This window comes from Oculina patagonica, chromosome 4, assembly GCF_052425735.1.
Source record: "Oculina patagonica isolate OP01 chromosome 4, crgOcupat, whole genome shotgun sequence".
In the NCBI taxonomy this organism is placed as follows: domain Eukaryota; kingdom Metazoa; phylum Cnidaria; class Anthozoa; order Scleractinia; family Oculinidae; genus Oculina; species Oculina patagonica.
In genome coordinates, this window is record NC_135761.1 from 16,965,864 (window position 1) to 16,983,226 (window position 17,363).

General features: G+C 38.3%; 1 protein-coding gene across 1 annotated transcript in view; it reads left to right on the forward strand.

Annotated features, from left to right (window-relative positions):
- LOC144649770 (uncharacterized) overlaps positions 1-15,685 on the forward strand; it is a 104,131-nt gene extending 88,446 nt beyond the window's left edge. The window contains exons 6-8 of the mRNA XM_078509354.1: positions 13,451-13,630; positions 14,199-14,253; positions 14,726-15,685. Of these exons, the coding sequence (XP_078365480.1) occupies positions 13,451-13,630; positions 14,199-14,253; positions 14,726-14,735 (245 nt within the window). The 3' untranslated portion in view covers positions 14,736-15,685. The remainder of the gene's footprint in view (positions 1-13,450; positions 13,631-14,198; positions 14,254-14,725) is intronic.
- The last annotated feature ends 1,678 nt before the right edge of the window (positions 15,686-17,363 follow it).

Below are 17,363 nucleotides of genomic sequence, written 5' to 3' on the forward strand. Positions count from 1 at the left end.
CTGGCAAAACCGCATTGTGTGACCCGTGCATTTAGATGGTTTATTTTGCAGTGAAAAGGTCTTGAAAGATTTAGGTGTTGTAGAAATAATAGACAAGACAAGAGTCAGCTCAAAACTTAGAGATAGGATTGAACTTTATTTTTAAAACATTTATTTCTTTCATTCTGGCAGCAGCAGATGAAATTATATTAAAAACCAAGCGCTAAGCTGTGATAGCGAGCAGGGTGGCCGAGAACTGGCAAATACGCAAACGTCGCAAGAAAAAATTTCGAAGTAAATTAAGACCAAAAAATACAACGGTTCAACGAAAAGTTAACTAAAGCAGAAAGCTGAATTATTCTACGTTTCACATGCCAAAAATTAGCTCGTATGGTGGGGGCTTTTGGATAAAATACGAATTTAACTACATCCATGAATTTTAAGGAGCCGTAAACAAACAAATTTTTCGGGAATGCAAATTCACCTACCTCCGCGTAAACTCGACGTGTGAGCTTTCTATATCGAATTGAACGATCAAACTCAAGATACTTAAAGCACATGAATCAGTCTATCGTTTGAAGGAAATACCTTTATCTTTTAATTCAACTGGAGTGTGAAAAAACGCGTTAAACACAAAGTGGCCGAGAACTGGACCCGGCCGAGAACTGGGCCCCATATTGTACTGATATTCACCATTGTGAAATTGCACTTACTTTGACAAGTTAAAGTTATTTTTGAAAATGAAAAAGGTAACGTCATTGATGTCACGCAGTGTTTTTTTTAGCAAACTAGATGGTTTGCTGGTTTCTGACTATGAATGGGGGTGTGATCTTGCGGTATATTTTTTGAGCCTGACTCCGCCGTAAAACTTTTTTTTTATTTAGCAAGAACTGTGTCGATTTTCATTTCTGAACAATTGGTCGTCAAGTCGTTTGTCACAAAGAGTAGAATGTTTGTACAGCATGCTTTGGAATTATTTTAGATTTGGTTAGTAAGACGCTTCTGAAGACCTGAGCAAAACATTGGGAATGTACAGTATTAATAGGAACTTGAATGGAATTTTTCACAAGTTGGATAAAGGTATCAACTGAAAAAAATGGACTTCAAAATGAGAACTTGGATTTTGTTGTAATTAAATTTTATCGCGGATTGGATGCATAATATCACGGCTTTGAAAGTCTTCAAATAATTAGAAAGGTTCCTTTCTTCCTTTTGATCTTATTGTTATTTTCATGTATTGATTATTCAAAAGTGGTTTTCGTTGATACGAAAAAAAACGGGTTTTCACTGAATTGCTTGAAGTATTTTTAGACGTGATAATATTGGCTTAATCAAATTACATTGTGCACGAAATATTTGTTATTCTTTTGTCTTGAAACTTTGAGGAAATTGAAATTTTTGTTTGACAGTATTGTATGAAAGGCATTTTATAGAACTGAATAAAAAATAAGAAACATTGATAAAGGTTATTTCAAAGATTTATTTTGCCTGATTTTGAAGGGTTTCAGGAGTTTTAAAGAGTGCTGGTAAACGGCTGTATGTTGTTTGTGCATAGGCGTACGGGCCGGGGGGGGCTGGGGGGGCTGCAGCCCCCCCAAATTTTGGGCAACTCAGATTTTTTGGGCAGCAAGAGAAATTTGGGCAAAGCCAGTTTTTAAAGTAGTTTTCTTTATTTTCTATTTTAACCTGAAGTCGGCGTGGTTATTATTTTCTTGACAATTATTCTTCGAAAAAATTGCAGACAACTTTTTTGCGATTAGATTTCTGCAAAGAAACTAGAATGTTTATGAAATGCCCACGGGAACGATTTTTCTGACACATGGCCCCAGACTAAATGTGAGACCAGATTCACTAACAAGATTTACCCAAGATTCCTTATTTCGAGAGGCGCTGATATCTTCGTAACTGTAGGACGTAAATTTCCCGGCGGCCACCATTTCAAGTAGAGACGTCAGTGAGAATCGATACATCCAGAAAGAACGTGGAATCTAGTGAGATGTTAAATTTAAAGAACCAGTGAATGGACAGTTTGATGAATGCACCAAAGAAGCGTTGCTTGTATGTGAAACTGAGCCAGCAGTTATTGTGAACCTCCTTTTCTAAACGTTATAACAAATAAATTCATATTTCCTTTAATAATGGACACAATGATGGTCACTCAATTTGGGAAATTTATGTCACGGTAAAACACGACCCTGATAAAGAAAGCTTCTCCCGCGTTGCTAAATTTTACAAAATCGACGGCGAGATTCTGAAAGCCGAGCAGAAAATGTACGCGAGTTTTCGTCGTTTGCGCGGATTAGGCTACATGACTGTTTCAGAAATGCTGAAGACAATGCACGAGAATGTTCTATTTGATATGTTTCCATAGTTTTCTTATGTGGTACATATCCTCGCAGTGCATGATACTTGCTACATCGTGTTCTGCAGAAAGATCATTGTGTGCATTGCGCAGATTGAAAACTTACTTCAACAGCACCATGGGGCAACGTGTCAGTAACATCGCACTTATTAACATTGAAAGGGCATACGGTATGCCAAATCTGTAGTCAACAGTGAAAAGATCGTATCATTGAAATCTTCGGCCGTCGAAATGGCAGATAGCTATTTCTTTTAAGGTGATTTATGAGCTCATATGATAAATTCATATGCAAGAACTGCACGAGAATATTTTCTCTTCATATGTAGACCTATGGTAGCTTATATTACCTTATTAATCGGGCGTGGCCGATTTATAGTTTACCCTTTGGTCGTCCTAGACGATAGTCTCCTGTCGGCTAAAAATGACGGGGATAGCCTGGGCCAATCGGATTCATTTCAGTTTTGACAGTAAATCGTTGTAGGTCGACTTTTGGGCTAATCTGCAATCTGGTTCTCTTCTTTGCTTCGGCGGGAGGACAGAGAAAAAAGCTGAAGGGGTAAAGTACTATAATCATCATTATTATCAATACACGCGGCCAAATTGAAAACCGCCCTATTGAAAACACGCGCTTTGCGGGCCGCAAATGACTCCTAGCGGGCTGTTAATGCATTAACGGCCCTGCAGCTGATTGGTTCTCTGCTCATCATCCGATTAACTTTAACCAATCAGCGTCGCTGACGCGGGAAGACCATTCAGGTGCGTACGCGTACAGCAAGAGTCTCGAACAGTTTTTCGACAAGCGAATTGTGTTCGGTAGGAAAAATCAAAGTCTATTTGTTGTAAATGGGACAAAATACAGCCAAAAAAATCGGATTTAGAAGCAAATGCACAAGGCGAAGAGACAAAGAGAGCAACTCCTTGTTGTCTTGCGAGAAACGAAACATCGTTCACTTGAATTGTGTATCGCCGGTCGAGCTAATTTAGCTAAAGCAGTTGCAGGAATTTTACGCCGAAGTTCAATCGGAAAATGTAAGTTTGTAAAGTATTATTATCCATGAATCAACCCATTGCTCATTATTTTCAGAGACACTGCAGCTAGCTCTTTTATACAACAACTACACAATAAGACATAAGCCTCAGTAGCATCGTGTATAATTTTCATTGCGACGAAGTACTTGTGTTATTTGAATTGAAAATCATGATGTTAACTTCATTAAACTGAATGTGTTACCTATCTGGATGTTATTTGGCCTTGTTTATTGATAATAATGATAATAAAATGACTTTTTTCGGGAATATTGTTTATTTGCGCCCGCGTAGTGTCATTTGTGGCCCGAGCGCGAAGCGCAAGGGCCACAAATGACACTACAAGGGAGCAAATAAACAATATTCCCGAAAAAAGTCATTTTATTCCCTTATTGTGAAACTGTAGTTGCGTTGACAAGTTGAAGTTATTTTTGTAAATAAAAGGGGTAACGTCATTCATGTCACGCAATGTTTTTGTGGGAAACTTTGAAACTAGACGCTTTGCTGGTTTCTACAAATAGCAGTGTGATCTGGCGGTACATTTTTTGAGGCGGACTCCACTTTAAAACTATTTTTTTTATATATATTTAGCAAGAAGTATGTCGATTTTCATTTCCGCACAGTTGGGCGTCAAAGTCGCCTGTCACAAACAGTAGAATGTTTGCACAACTTGGTTTGGATATATTTTAGATTTGACTAGTGACGTTAGTAAGACACTTCTCAAGACGTCAGCAAAACATTGGCAATGTACAGTATTGGTGTGAACTTGAATGGAATTTTTTACGAGATCAGTAAAGCTGTCGAATGAAAAGATGACTTGAAAATGAAAACTTGAATAATTATAATTAAATACCAATTGAATTTTAGATGAGAAATTCCGGAAGTGACATCTGTGTTCAAAATAGGAATTTTTGTACAACTTAAAGTTCCGAAAAAAAAGACCACATGTTTTGTAAAAATCACAGACGAACATGATCAGGAAAACAAAACAGGCCAATGGGTTTTATTTACGAAAATACAACTTTCTTAAGAAAGAGTTTGTAAACAAGACAATGGAATCGAATTACATTTCACACGAAATTTGCATACATTTGAACTTGCAAAAAAGAAGTATCTCTGCCGAGACATAATAGCGAGACCTTGCATTAATAATTATTGTATTCTGATCTGATTGTTATTTTTTATGCATTAACTATTTGAAAGTGGTTCTCATCAATGAAAACAAAACGGTTTTTTGTGGAGGCAAAGCCGCCACATTGTTATCGACTGCGGGATTTATTTATTTTTTTGTGTGTGGGTTTGCTTGTGTCACGTGGTCTTCTGCGAGAGAGCCTGGGGATGAGTCGGCGGTGCGTGTCGAGTAGGCCATATTGGATTTTGGCGTGTTGTACGTTTCGTGTGGTTTCTTTGATTTCACTGAGCTGTTCTTGTAGTTGCTCGTCATTACAGCAGCTCACGAAGTCATACTAGCCAACATTTCGTTTGGCTGGAAGTCTGTGCAGGTTGCACATCAATTCAAGAGGAGCTTTTACGCTTACGCAAGCCAATATTGAAAGCCGTAGAAACAGCACAATTTAATACATTTGTACTTGAATCAATCTATATGGCTATATGTTCTGATATATGTAAATTATTCTGCAATGCATACCTACGGAGCGATATAATAAACAAACCATTTTAGTGCTACTGGTTAAAAAAGAAAAAAAAAAGGAAAAAAGAAAAAAATTGTCCCCTCTGGGATTCGAACTCGGGCCTCTGGCGACCTCTCGCTCCTCAGTCAGATGCCTACCCAACTGCGCTACACTTACATTCTTAATGACGTAAGGGCGAAAATATTGTATATCAATGTAATAGACATTCCGCTGTTTATCTGTTATCATGTGCATCAAAGAAATGTTTGAATCACCTGCTGCTCATAAATTTTCAAGGAATGAATTTGCAAAAAATCACAAAGATTATTTGCCGCAATAAATAGCAACCTTAAGGTAATTGAATGTACTAAATGAATTCACAAAAAAGAAGAATCAAATTTGAAATTATCAAGCCCCCACACGTACGCATCGCGGACCGATTTTTATTCACTGCTTGAAGTATTTGTAGACGTGAAAACATTCGCTTAATCAAATTACATTCTGCACGAAATATTTTGTATCCATTTGTCCCGAAACTTTGAGGAAATTGAAATCTTTGTGGACAGTACTGCATAAAAGTAGTTCATAGAATTGAATGAATGGCTCATTTTGACGAAATTCAGGATTTTCAAAGACTGCCAGTAAACGGCTGTATCTTGTCTGTCTCTAACGATTTTGCTACGGTTTCGAACGAGCTAATTTTTGTTTCGTTTCCTCAGAAACGATACGGTATTATTGTTTCGTTTCCTCATAAACGATACGGTATTATTTTGGCTTCGATGTGAACTATTTACACAGTGGGGGCTACTATCCAATCAGAAGAACGGTCGTAACCACAAAGTAAATACGTTTGACCGATGGCAATTAATTTCGTAAAAACATGTTCTTCAAATATCGGAAAGATATTCCTCAGCATGATAAAAAAATATTGAGATTCGTTGCAAACAGAAATATCTGGCAACTGCAATGGTTTTAAGTTTGATTAAAGCGATGTATTGTAAGAAAACTAGAGAAAGCTCTCGTAGCGTTTAATTGTTAAGTAAACATTCTAGCGTTTTTCTGAAACGGAAGTAAATTTCCACCAATCAGTGTTTGAAAGCGCAAACAAAAACGGGATGACTTGTCGTGTTTGCTCGCACGGGTGGCTGCTATCCAATCACAAGAACGGTCGTAACCACAAAGTAGATACGTATGACCGATGGCAATTAATTTCGTAAAAACATGTTCTTCAAATATCGGAAATATATTCCTCAGCATGACCAAAAATATTGAGATTCGTTGCAAACAGAAATATCTAACGACTGAAACTGTTTAAAGTTTGATTAAAGCGATGTATTGTAAGAAAACTAGAGAAAGCTCTCGTAGCGTTTAATATCATTCTGAAACGGAAGTAAATTTCCACCAACCAGTGTTTGCAAGCGCAAAGAAAAACGGGATGACTTGGCGTATCTCGTGTTTGCTCGCACGGTAGAGCTTAAGTGCACTACAAAGAGAAGTGCATATTTACAGGCGAGTTACAAAGTTAATTTCACTTCATGTAACAGAGGAATGTATAAATGTGGGAAATTGCCCTATTCTATTTGTACAGGAAAATTCGCGGCATCGTCGACGTCACAAACAGCGCGAATACACGCAAAATTGCGTGGGTTCTCGCGTGGATGTACCCGGAATTGCGTGATCAGTGTCACGTGCGTCGCAAAAACATTCGAGTCTGCACGGAAAGTTGAGAACGAAAAAGAAGACAGTCAAGTTCTGACTTAAGTTTAAATTTTGTATGGACAGTATCGTATAGCAAGGTGTGCAACTGCCGTGTCGAACTAAATTCGTCTCCTTAGTTGATGTAACGCTCAACATTAACTACCGTTGCAACTGCTGGAGCAGATTTCTGAGATTAAATTATTGATATAAACATTATTTGGATTATTCAAAGCCATCGCGGTCTGATCGAAACTCCACAGTATCGCCAAAAATGCAAATCGTTATTATCAGTGTTACACTGACAACAGAAGCAACTTGGCTGTGTCTTATTAGCTCTTATTCTGTGGAGATAATTTTATATTTGCCGGGAGAGCGTGCAGCGCGGATCGACCAAAATACAATCCTGGTATGACTACATATAACATGTAACATAAAACTTTCTTTAAACTTGAATTTTGCTTAATTAAAAATCCCGGTTAAAAATCTGTGTATGGTAGCTTTTTTACATTAATTTGCCCTGGTTGTTTACGTGTCTTTGTAAAGTGACAACAGGCATTTGATTTTGAAGAAATGGCTTCGAAACAGTGTGCTTATCTCTGTTCTTGTCGACCGGGGTTATGGTTTGTCTTGAATTTGGCATTTATTTGATTTGAGCATGTGATCGACTCAGAGAAGTATATACCTCAAGCTTTTTGTCAAAAGGTAATAATTTAATCTACGATTTAAGTGTTGTTTTGCATGTTATCAGAGATCAGTAGTCACAAAACACTTTATTTATGGAACTGATTTGTTTTAGGATTGTTTGTTTCAAAAAGTCTAAAAAATAAACCATTCTCCACATTGATAGGAATATATTTAAATACTGATTTTCTGTAAGTTATTTTTCCATTCATGTAACGTTCAAAGTTATGCTATCAGGTGCCATTTTTAAGCAAAAAGTGTTCTGCAGAAATAAAAAAAATCATTTTAATTTTCACTGGATGAGTAAAAACGATAAAGACAAGCTCCTTTCACTTAACTTAATTTGGAGAGAAAGACACGTGCCATTTCTATAAAGAGAAATATTTGTGTGTTACTTGAACTCTTGAAAGCCAAACTGCATCAGGACGTAGTTTGTCTCCTTTACATAAAATGGACAGTAGGTGTTAAACTGAATATGAAGTTCTTCTTTTCATTCTTCACTCGTGCATAAATTCGGCAAATTCAACATACAATAGGACCTTCTCAAAATTAAAGTAAACCACAAACCCATCAATCCTTAGTGTTACACTATTCTCACCCTTCCGCAATCTGGAAACGAAACACTATTTCTTTTTGAAATAGCTGCTTGTTCAACATGATATCATGGTAGCGGGCAGAAGTCGGTTCGTTCTGAATTTTTCAATACGGTATACAAGTTACAGGTCAATATACAGATCCTCTGTACAGTAAAAAACGTTTTGGGAACAAACCATTGTGAACTTATTTTCTATGTTGATCAGTAAAAATCCCAGTTAGTACGACATGGGGTTTGTATTCTGCAAGGTGTGTTTTGTTTTATTAGCGGTTTATACTCTAAGGTCTTGGTATTGTAGATCAAAATTAAGGTAAATTTCTGTTATTATATGATTGCTTGGCACAGATTAGTACGATACTGAATTGGTTAGGAAATGTAAACAAACATTAAATTGAATGAGAGTAGAAAGGGAGGGACAGGTGGGGGTGAAAGGCTAAGGAGATGGAAAGGGAGGGAGAATTAAAATCCATGCTTGGTTATATCACGCAACCTTTGACTTCTGTTGTTTTCTCACAAGAACAAAACTTAAGGTGGGGTTCTACCTGAATTTGAATGGAACTTTAAGAGATTTAAAGAAGGGATTGAAGAAAAGAATGGAAACACCTCCAAACAGTTGACCCCCTCGCAAGAGCACTCCGGGTTGTCAGGAGACTGTTTGGTGCCCGTCCACCAATTTTTAACTTCAAATTCAAATTTTAAAATCACATTAAATCTCCAATATTTCTTATTTGTCTAAATTTTACTAATCCTTTAAGAAAAACTATCACCTCCCAGACATCCCCCAAAATCGTCCAAAAATTAACAAAATACTGCAAAACAAATATATATGGGATAAGTAAAGCTTTTTTGGATTCCTTGAAACGCGGCTGAAATGGTTTTCAGTGTTTTCCAGCCCTTATACTTTGGGTCAATACTACTATTCTTCACCAGTTGCTATTACAGTAATGGTATGAAACAAATACCTAATCATTGGTCAATAAGTTGCGATCATTTTCTTGACAATAGTAGTTACCTGGTTAGGAGTAAGTGTAAGGGCTGGAAAATACTGAAATGCGTCAGCCACCTAAAGCGTTTGAAAAATTGGTCTTCAGGTAAAAACCCCGCCTTTATTAAGTATTGCGAAAAGGCTGCACTTTGCTAAGTGTTTCTAGACGTCTAGTTCAATCGTTTATTTGTATTGTGCGAAATATATTTTTATAAATTGAGACCATTATGTCATTAAGTAGTAATGCAATCTTGAAAACATTCCAGATTTTCATTATTAAATAGAAACACGAAAAATTCAAATTTGGGAAAACAAGCCTGTCAAAATGACGTTGCCATGGTTACAAGTTACTGGCACAATAACTAATCCGACCAAATTATTGCGAGATAAATTTTAGATAAACGCGCAAAGTTTGGCAGCGTTTGGTTGAATCTTGAAAAAGTTATTAGACCCCCCCGGCCTGAATAGGTTTAAGTGACTGTTTTTCCAGTGATTTTTACTGTACTGTACCCTGCCTTTCAAGTCAAAACAGATAGCTAATTATTAAGCGCCCGATTTTAAGCTTCTCAAGCTTCTCAAGCTTCTTGTTAACAAATAGATTTCATTTTGCCGTGCGTCTGTTCAGTAATAGATCACAGATGACGTCAAAATGTGGTATCAGTGAACAGAGAAGTGGCCCACGAGGCGCTAGCCGAGTGGGTCACTGATGTTCATACCACATTTTGACGTCTTCTGTGATCTATTACTGAACAGACCCACGGCAAAATGAAATCTATTTGTTTTATATAATAATACAAGACTTCAGCACACTTCTGTGTGAGCAATGCTGCCGTACCGATGAGCTAATGCATCAGTCAATTGAAACCCCGGCCCCCCGACCCCCGGGACTTACCGGGGAATTTAACATTTACCAAGTGTTAAAACCCGGCTTTTTACCCCGCCACAGGGGCCAAGACGTCTGTTAAAGCCCCGCATAGCGGGGGGATACGAACCAAATAAGAACCAACTCAAGAGCGATTTTCAGCAGAACCAGGCAAAAATCTTGATTTCGTTTGTTGCGGAAGTTGAAAAATCTATTTCTTTCATTTATTGTTCATCATATATACTGTAGAAATCCGATGTAGCCTGTTTTCACAAAAAGCCTTTTACTTTGAGAAAAATAAGAAAATCGTTTTTCGTAGTCAGAGTCACAAATTTTGCCAAATTTCAAACCCGAAATGAGCTATTATGAACACACCTGTCGGAAGAACGTATTTAAGCTTTTATTGACCATCAACTTCAGCTGGTAGCACAGAAAAAAGCTTTGTGCGAGGGACAGACTTTAATAATTTTATTGAGAAGATTGCACTGCCTAAACAGCCTAAAAAAGCCTTCTCTGTCTCATAATGCATCAGTCAATTGAAACCCCGGCCCCCCGACCCCCGGGACTTACCGGGGAATTTAACATTTACCAAGTGTTAAAACCCGGCTTTTTACCCCGCCACAGGGGCCAAGACGTCTGTTAAAGCCCCGCATAGCGGGGGGATACGAACCAAATAAGAACCAACTCAAGAGCGATTTTCAGCAGAACCAGGCAAAAATCTTGATTTCGTTTGTTGCGGAAGTTGAAAAATCTATTTCTTTCATTTATTGTTCATCATATATACTGTAGAAATCCGATGTAGCCTGTTTTCACAAAAAGCCTTTTACTTTGAGAAAAATAAGAAAATCGTTTTTCGTAGTCAGAGTCACAAATTTTGCCAAATTTCAAACCCGAAATGAGCTATTATGAACACACCTGTCGGAAGAACGTATTTAAGCTTTTATTGACCATCAACTTCAGCTGGTAGCACAGAAAACAGCTTTGTGCGAGGGACAGACTTTAATAATTTTATTGAGAAGATTGCACTGCCTAAACAGCCTAAAAAAGCCTTCTCTGTCTCATAAACTTTCTCGTACCTAACAGGTTTTTTGAGACGAAGATGCTCCGAGTCTGATCTTTCAAGAAAACTCGTTCCAATTCAGTGGAAAAGATAATCTCCAAACCCATCCAACAGCCATGGCACGAAAATCGCCGTAGCTTCTGCTAACATATTCATGGCCAAAATAGAAAACGATATATTCAGAAAAAGTAGCAAGAAACCTATCCTTTGAAAACGATTCATTTGAGGACGTCTTTTCAGTGTGGGACATAAGAAGAGGCAAAATAGTAAAACTATTTTCAGATTCAAAAGGCAAACACCTTTCACCCACCCTTTCCAGTCCCTGAACTTTCTCTTCCAGGATAACTTGCATGCGCATGCTCAGAACGAACCAATCAGAAGCGAGGAGTCAGGAGTGTGGCGTCACTTGCTTGAGACGCGCGCGCTAGGCTAAAACGGGCTCGCTCAAATGACGAATTCAACTACGCGACCGAGCGCGCGAATAAATGCAAGAAAAAAACTGTGTTCAATCCAAAACCAATTCAATAAACAGCCACAAAATACTAGGAATAGTTGACGGATAGCGATTTTTGTTTTGGCCGTTAGCTTTTAGCAGACACTGACTGCAAAGCTAGGCTTGTTAAAGTTATTCCGGTGATCCTGCTTTAGTACACGGTCGCGTATTTGAACTCGTCATCTGTGCGCGCGCGTTTTCAAAAGGGCTGCCAAATATGGTTTTTCCCCCAATTTTGGGGGAAAAACTGGCGCATGCGCATGCAAGTTATCCTGGACTCTCTCTTCGCGCACCTGGGTTCAGCCCCTATAAAACGCGCGCAGAAGAGAGAGTTCAGGGACTGGACTACCTACGGTATAATTCACGACTGAAATCTCAGAAACAGAAACTAGTTTCTTCGAGACGATAGTGTACAAAGGTAACAGATTCCATAAGAACGAATGAACATTTTTAGGAAAATTTAGTCCTGGATGTTAAACCCAGCTGTCGCTTAAGATGATCGCGTGTCACCGCTCCATGGCAGAGTACATAAGGAGTCTATCCTTACAGTCCTTAACGTGCGAACATATTAAATACAAACCTATAGACACGTTTCAATACATGAATTGCTATTCGCGTCATCTGCCAGGCGTCACGAAAGGCTTTATTAAGGGAGTAGAAGACTTCTTAGAACGGATTCCCCAAAACGAACATTTCGAGGAAAGCATTTAGTCCTTCATGTTAAACCCCAGCTGTCGTCCCCGCTTCAGGTGATCGCATTCTGTTAAATTACCGCTCCACGGCCCCGGTCTACTGACATTTGCTAAATCCACCGCCCACCGGGGCCAACGCGCCGTTAAAAGTGCGTTAAATCCCGGCTTTGGAAGCGTTAAATCCCCGCTAAGTCCCGGGGGTCGGGGGGCCGGGGTTTCAATTGACTGATGCATAAGTTGTTTTGATTTCACTATTAAGTTTTCGTTAACACGAAGCATTGTTAATCCGATTAAATAAACAGAAAAATGGTCAATTGAAAGTCAATGAAAAAACTAACCTTTATTCCGATTTGGAAAGTTGTTCAAATCTGTAAGCATTAATAACCGAAGCGTTCAACCGCAATTCGTTTGTTTTCCGTGGCGTCGTCCAACTGTACAACACCGGTCAAACTTTCATATAGATTTCGGATAATTTCTCGAATAATTCACTGTATTGTTCAAGCTTGTTAAATGCTTCGAAAGGTGAACGATGCTTGGCGTATTGTTTCTCACTAAAGATTTGTAATTAAGCTGAACTTTTTTGCTTTGTTGTGGCCCCGCAAGTTTGAAAAACTTTGCCGACAACTCTGATTTGGACTATGAACTCTGATCACGCGCGCGAGTCACACCACCGCGTGACGTCAACTATGTGTCTGTACTCTGATAGATCATAAGTAAGAACCAATCAAAATGCGCGTAGAATTCAGGTTATTATATAAACCATAATAACACCCCAAAAGTTTTAGTGCCTTGTTGGAGCGATTTTCGATGGAGTGTCGTAAAACTAAAACCAAAGTAATCCCTCTGGCCAATCACAAACGACACAGACAATCCAGTGAACCAATCAAAACACGAAGGAAATACATGTAGCTGTCTCAAAGCGTGAGCGAGTCATGACTGGCTTTGGTTTTACTTCTGATTGGTTGAAAAAAAGGCGCGAATTTTTTAAATCGATTACTAAGCGTAGTAATGCAATAACAAGAAAATGCGAATTGCTTTCGACACTCAAGTGAAAATCGCTCCATTGGTCACAATTCCAAATTGGCATCTGTATATCTGCCAAGAAATTCTTGGATCAAACGCGTAAGATTCCTTTGATCGGAGTGGCATGCTCATGTTTTATTAACTAAAGATGATCTGACTATTTTACGAGAGAAAAGAACATACAAACGGACATGTATACAAACTTCAATTTGTAATTTCAATCAAGCTTTGCAACAGCAATTGTAAAACTTTTGGCCAAAAAATTGGTAAGCAAGTCTGTAGATATACGAATCAGGTTTTCATAGTCATCGATTGCTCACCCTTATCTACAACTGAAGAAAGTTCATGATGTTATTTCTGCAGGGGTTTCCTTCAAAGATTGGAAAGCTAAAGAGGGTGAATGCAAAAAGTGCGAGGAGGGAGGCGGTGGGCCGATTATTATCGTGAGAACATGTCAGGTGGAGACCGAGGGTTTGAGCTGCAAGGGGTTGAAAACGACTAAGAAATCAGACGACTGTGTGGAGTATTGTCCTTCAAGTTCTAGTAGGTTGAAGTACCATAAAGTATTTGTAAAATGGTGACCCTGTAACTGAATTTAAAGTGTGCTTTGATATGGTCATGAAGTATCAGTGAATGCATGTTGTCGGCATTATTTTATAAAGAAATATAGATCGAAAGCAGCCGTTTCTTGTTTACATTGCATACATTCCAGAAACATATCACTGCTGATGCAAATACATGAGAAAGATTGCGAGAATTTGAGAGTAATTAGTGTAAACCCTCGCCTACGGCTTCTGGCTGCTTTCTTATTCCCTAAACTTTTCGACTAGTGTTTTGTATCATGATATGCAAATGCCCTGGGGTGGAAGGGTAGGGGGATTACTCCCATATATGGGTATAGTAGGTATGTGTCGCAAGATAGGGTATGGTTTTTGAGGCTCTCAGTCCTTACAAAATATGGCATCCTTTTTGCTCCTTCTGGCATTATAGACCAAAACTTTCAGTGGGTAAACGTCCAGTTAAACGAAAAAGATGTGGTCTCATGCTACAGAAAGAAATAAACTAAACCGACTTCTTCACACAGTCACTTTTTTGGTCTCCTTATTTTCAGCGGCCATCACAGTCTCTTCCCTCGTCTTGGCAATAGGGATCTTCCTTTCATTCAGGTAAATACATATAAACCAAAATGACACAATCTCGTTAACAATAAAAGAAGTTTGCTATTAATATATATAAGGATATCGCATAGAAAGTACGACGTGCTATCAACAAGTATCTTAAGATTGGAGTGCAGAGTAACGCATTGAGTTCGAGTACAACCTAGTAGTTTAGCTTTCGATTGTTACGTTTCACGCAAATCTCGTACCGAGCCTTCTATTTAACGTATCAGCAGCAGGAAGCAGTGACGGCTCTGGGAACGTAACTGGACTGAAATTGTACACGGACTGCTTTTTTAGGGTCCTTAATAAAGGAGAGTTGAGCCGGATAACGAAACTTGCTATTTATCAAACTCAGCAAACTTGACAAAGATTTTTACCTAGCTAGAAAACGTAATTTGTCTGCATTTTTTGAGACTGTTTTACCAAGTGCAAGTTATTTACAGTAAAACTAGCACTACTGACCTTTTTTTACTTTTAGCTTTCAGTAAGTGCTGCGGCTGAGGGACTTGGATTTTCCCGAGACTATCGAAACAACTCCGTCTTCAAAAACATCGATATTTATAGCCGTAGCTTGATTTCTATCTGCAAATTAAAATTATATCTTTCTTTAGATGTTCAAAGATAATGTTTACATGGGTTAAGTTGCCTACCACTAATTTCTGAACAGTTATAGGACCAAAAATCTGCGAAATCCCCGTGACGTAGCCCCTTGAATGGCTTTGTATAATTGATTTTCAGTTCTCAAACTTTTTTTTGTCAGGAATTTATTATAATAGACTCCTGCATTTGTAGCGGGTTTAATAGTTTTACTTTGAGGCTAGTTTGAATGTAAAATATATAACAAGGCAGCTTGAGATAGCTACTTTATGTATAAATTTTCCCTTGATGAAGTAGAATTGTAATTTACTGCAGTAGTAAGAAAACGTACAGATCAGCAGATCTCATAATGTTAGAATGTATCGCTGTTGATGTACAAACCACGAGTATTCCCTATAGGCTACTCTCCAGTCCTCACTTTTTCTCGCGAGAAACCGGTAGCAATGGCCGCGTGAAAACCGACGAAAACTTCCCTCTTGTCTCGTCATCAAAAGGTCATTGCCTCTGCTTCAAGACGAGTCTACGTGCGAAAACATTCATATGGAAACGAGTTTGATTTGCATAAAAATGGCCCTGTAGGTGAAACCCATTTTCACATGAATGTTTTCGCATGTAGACTCGTTTTGAAACAGAGGCAAAGGGTAACTCGGAAATGGACTATTTCTGTATGAGAGGAAGTAAGACCGTCTACTCGTATTCCACGGGTAGATGTAAAATTTTAAGCAGTTTTGTATACTTGGAGAGATTTCAGTCTTTCAGATTAGAGTGCGCGCATTGTAAGTAAAGCTAAAAAAGCTATAAAGTGTAAGTAGTTGACTAATAAAAGAAAGGTTTTATTCAATACAGACGACTTATTTGATCGAGCTGATGAAACAGAAGGCGGGGAGGGAGGGGAAAGGGGACGCGGCCAAGAATCGAAGCGACACTCAGGTGCCTGATGGAATTCTCCTCCTTATTAAAGCAATTACAAACTGCATTTGCAACAAGCAGAGCATGCAAGTGATTAGATCAACTGAGGAACTGCCTAGTATTGGAGAAACAATGAATATGCAGTCACCAATTACCCTCGCTTTCGTGTTTTGAGGAAAAAGAAACATTTAAAAAAAACACATTTTTATGGAACCACAGGCGACAGTTGATAACGATACAAGGTATTCTGGAAGCTGCAAGAGAACGCAGAGAATAGCGAAAATATTAAAAAATAACACAATGTAGTCAATACAAGCAATCCGTTGAGTACAGTATGAGGCTGTTTTCCGACCCGGCAAGATTAATTCTGTTTGTACGAGACACCTGGTATAAACCTTTCCGTTTTATGCTGGTGCTGTCAGCCAACTATAGGTTACCTTTTCATGGAGTGGGGGTGGGGAAAGCACGAGAGAACAAGAATGAACACCAAAGAGGGAGGGGAAGAGAGGCACAAGCGTAGCAAGTGAAGTACTGCGTGAACGTGCTCAAAGAAACTATCCGTCGAATGTACGGAACTGTCATGAAAGGTACATTGTATACGTTCTTCCACTTGTTGTGTCGCAAAAACCCAGCGCTTCCTTGCGTAGGTTGCATTAAAAATATAACCGAACGATTTTTAAATAGAATAACCTTCTAGAATTTAGAGCGAATTTCTAACAGGGCGCCTAAAAGGTTTCTATGTACTGTAATTCCACACATGAAGATTTTTAATTTTTAGTCGTCAGACTCTTGCGAGTCAAAAAGTGCGGCTTTTTTGTTTCTTATCAGAAATTGTTGTCCTTACGCGGTCAAAGGACTGCGATGGGACGTTGTCCTCATATTTGGACTCAAATAGCGTTTCTTTCTAGAACCGTAAAATTATAATCTATTTCACTATATACCGCCGAACATCAACAATAAAAGCACAGCCATTATCTTTCATTTTATTGGGTGCTCCAAGGGTTTTGAGATCACCGACACAAAAGAAGTAAGTTTAGACACAACAAAGTGCATATATTCAAATCTCATTTCCTGCCGGTAGCCTTTTAAATTTGTGTCAACTGTTTCAATAACTTTGAAACAGTAATTTCACTTGTGCAGATAACCAATATTTCTGTTCATTTCATGAGGACGATAAATACAATCAGATTAATTGCCGAGTTAAAAAAAAAATGGATTAAACATTAAACTAACGACTCATGCTAGGTGACTAAAGGGCTACTGAAGTACATGGTGAAATCGGCGGCAGTATTGTTATTGAAATAAGGACGGAAAATAAAGAAAACCAATTTTGAACCCTCGCACAGATATCATGCAAAAGTACGTTGACAAAAACAAAACGATTTTATAAAGGCTTTATATATTAAAAGCTCTTTCTTTTTGTACATTCTTTGTCAAATTAAAATGTGTAATTTGTTTCTAAAAACTGTAAAAGTTATATACAAAATAAAACCCATCGTTGGTCATTAGGGTCGATTTTGAATCTTATGTTGCGCGTAAGACCAATGTAAATTATGCTGTATACTGAGCTTTGACAATAACTGCGTTTCTTTGTATTATTATTTTGTTAT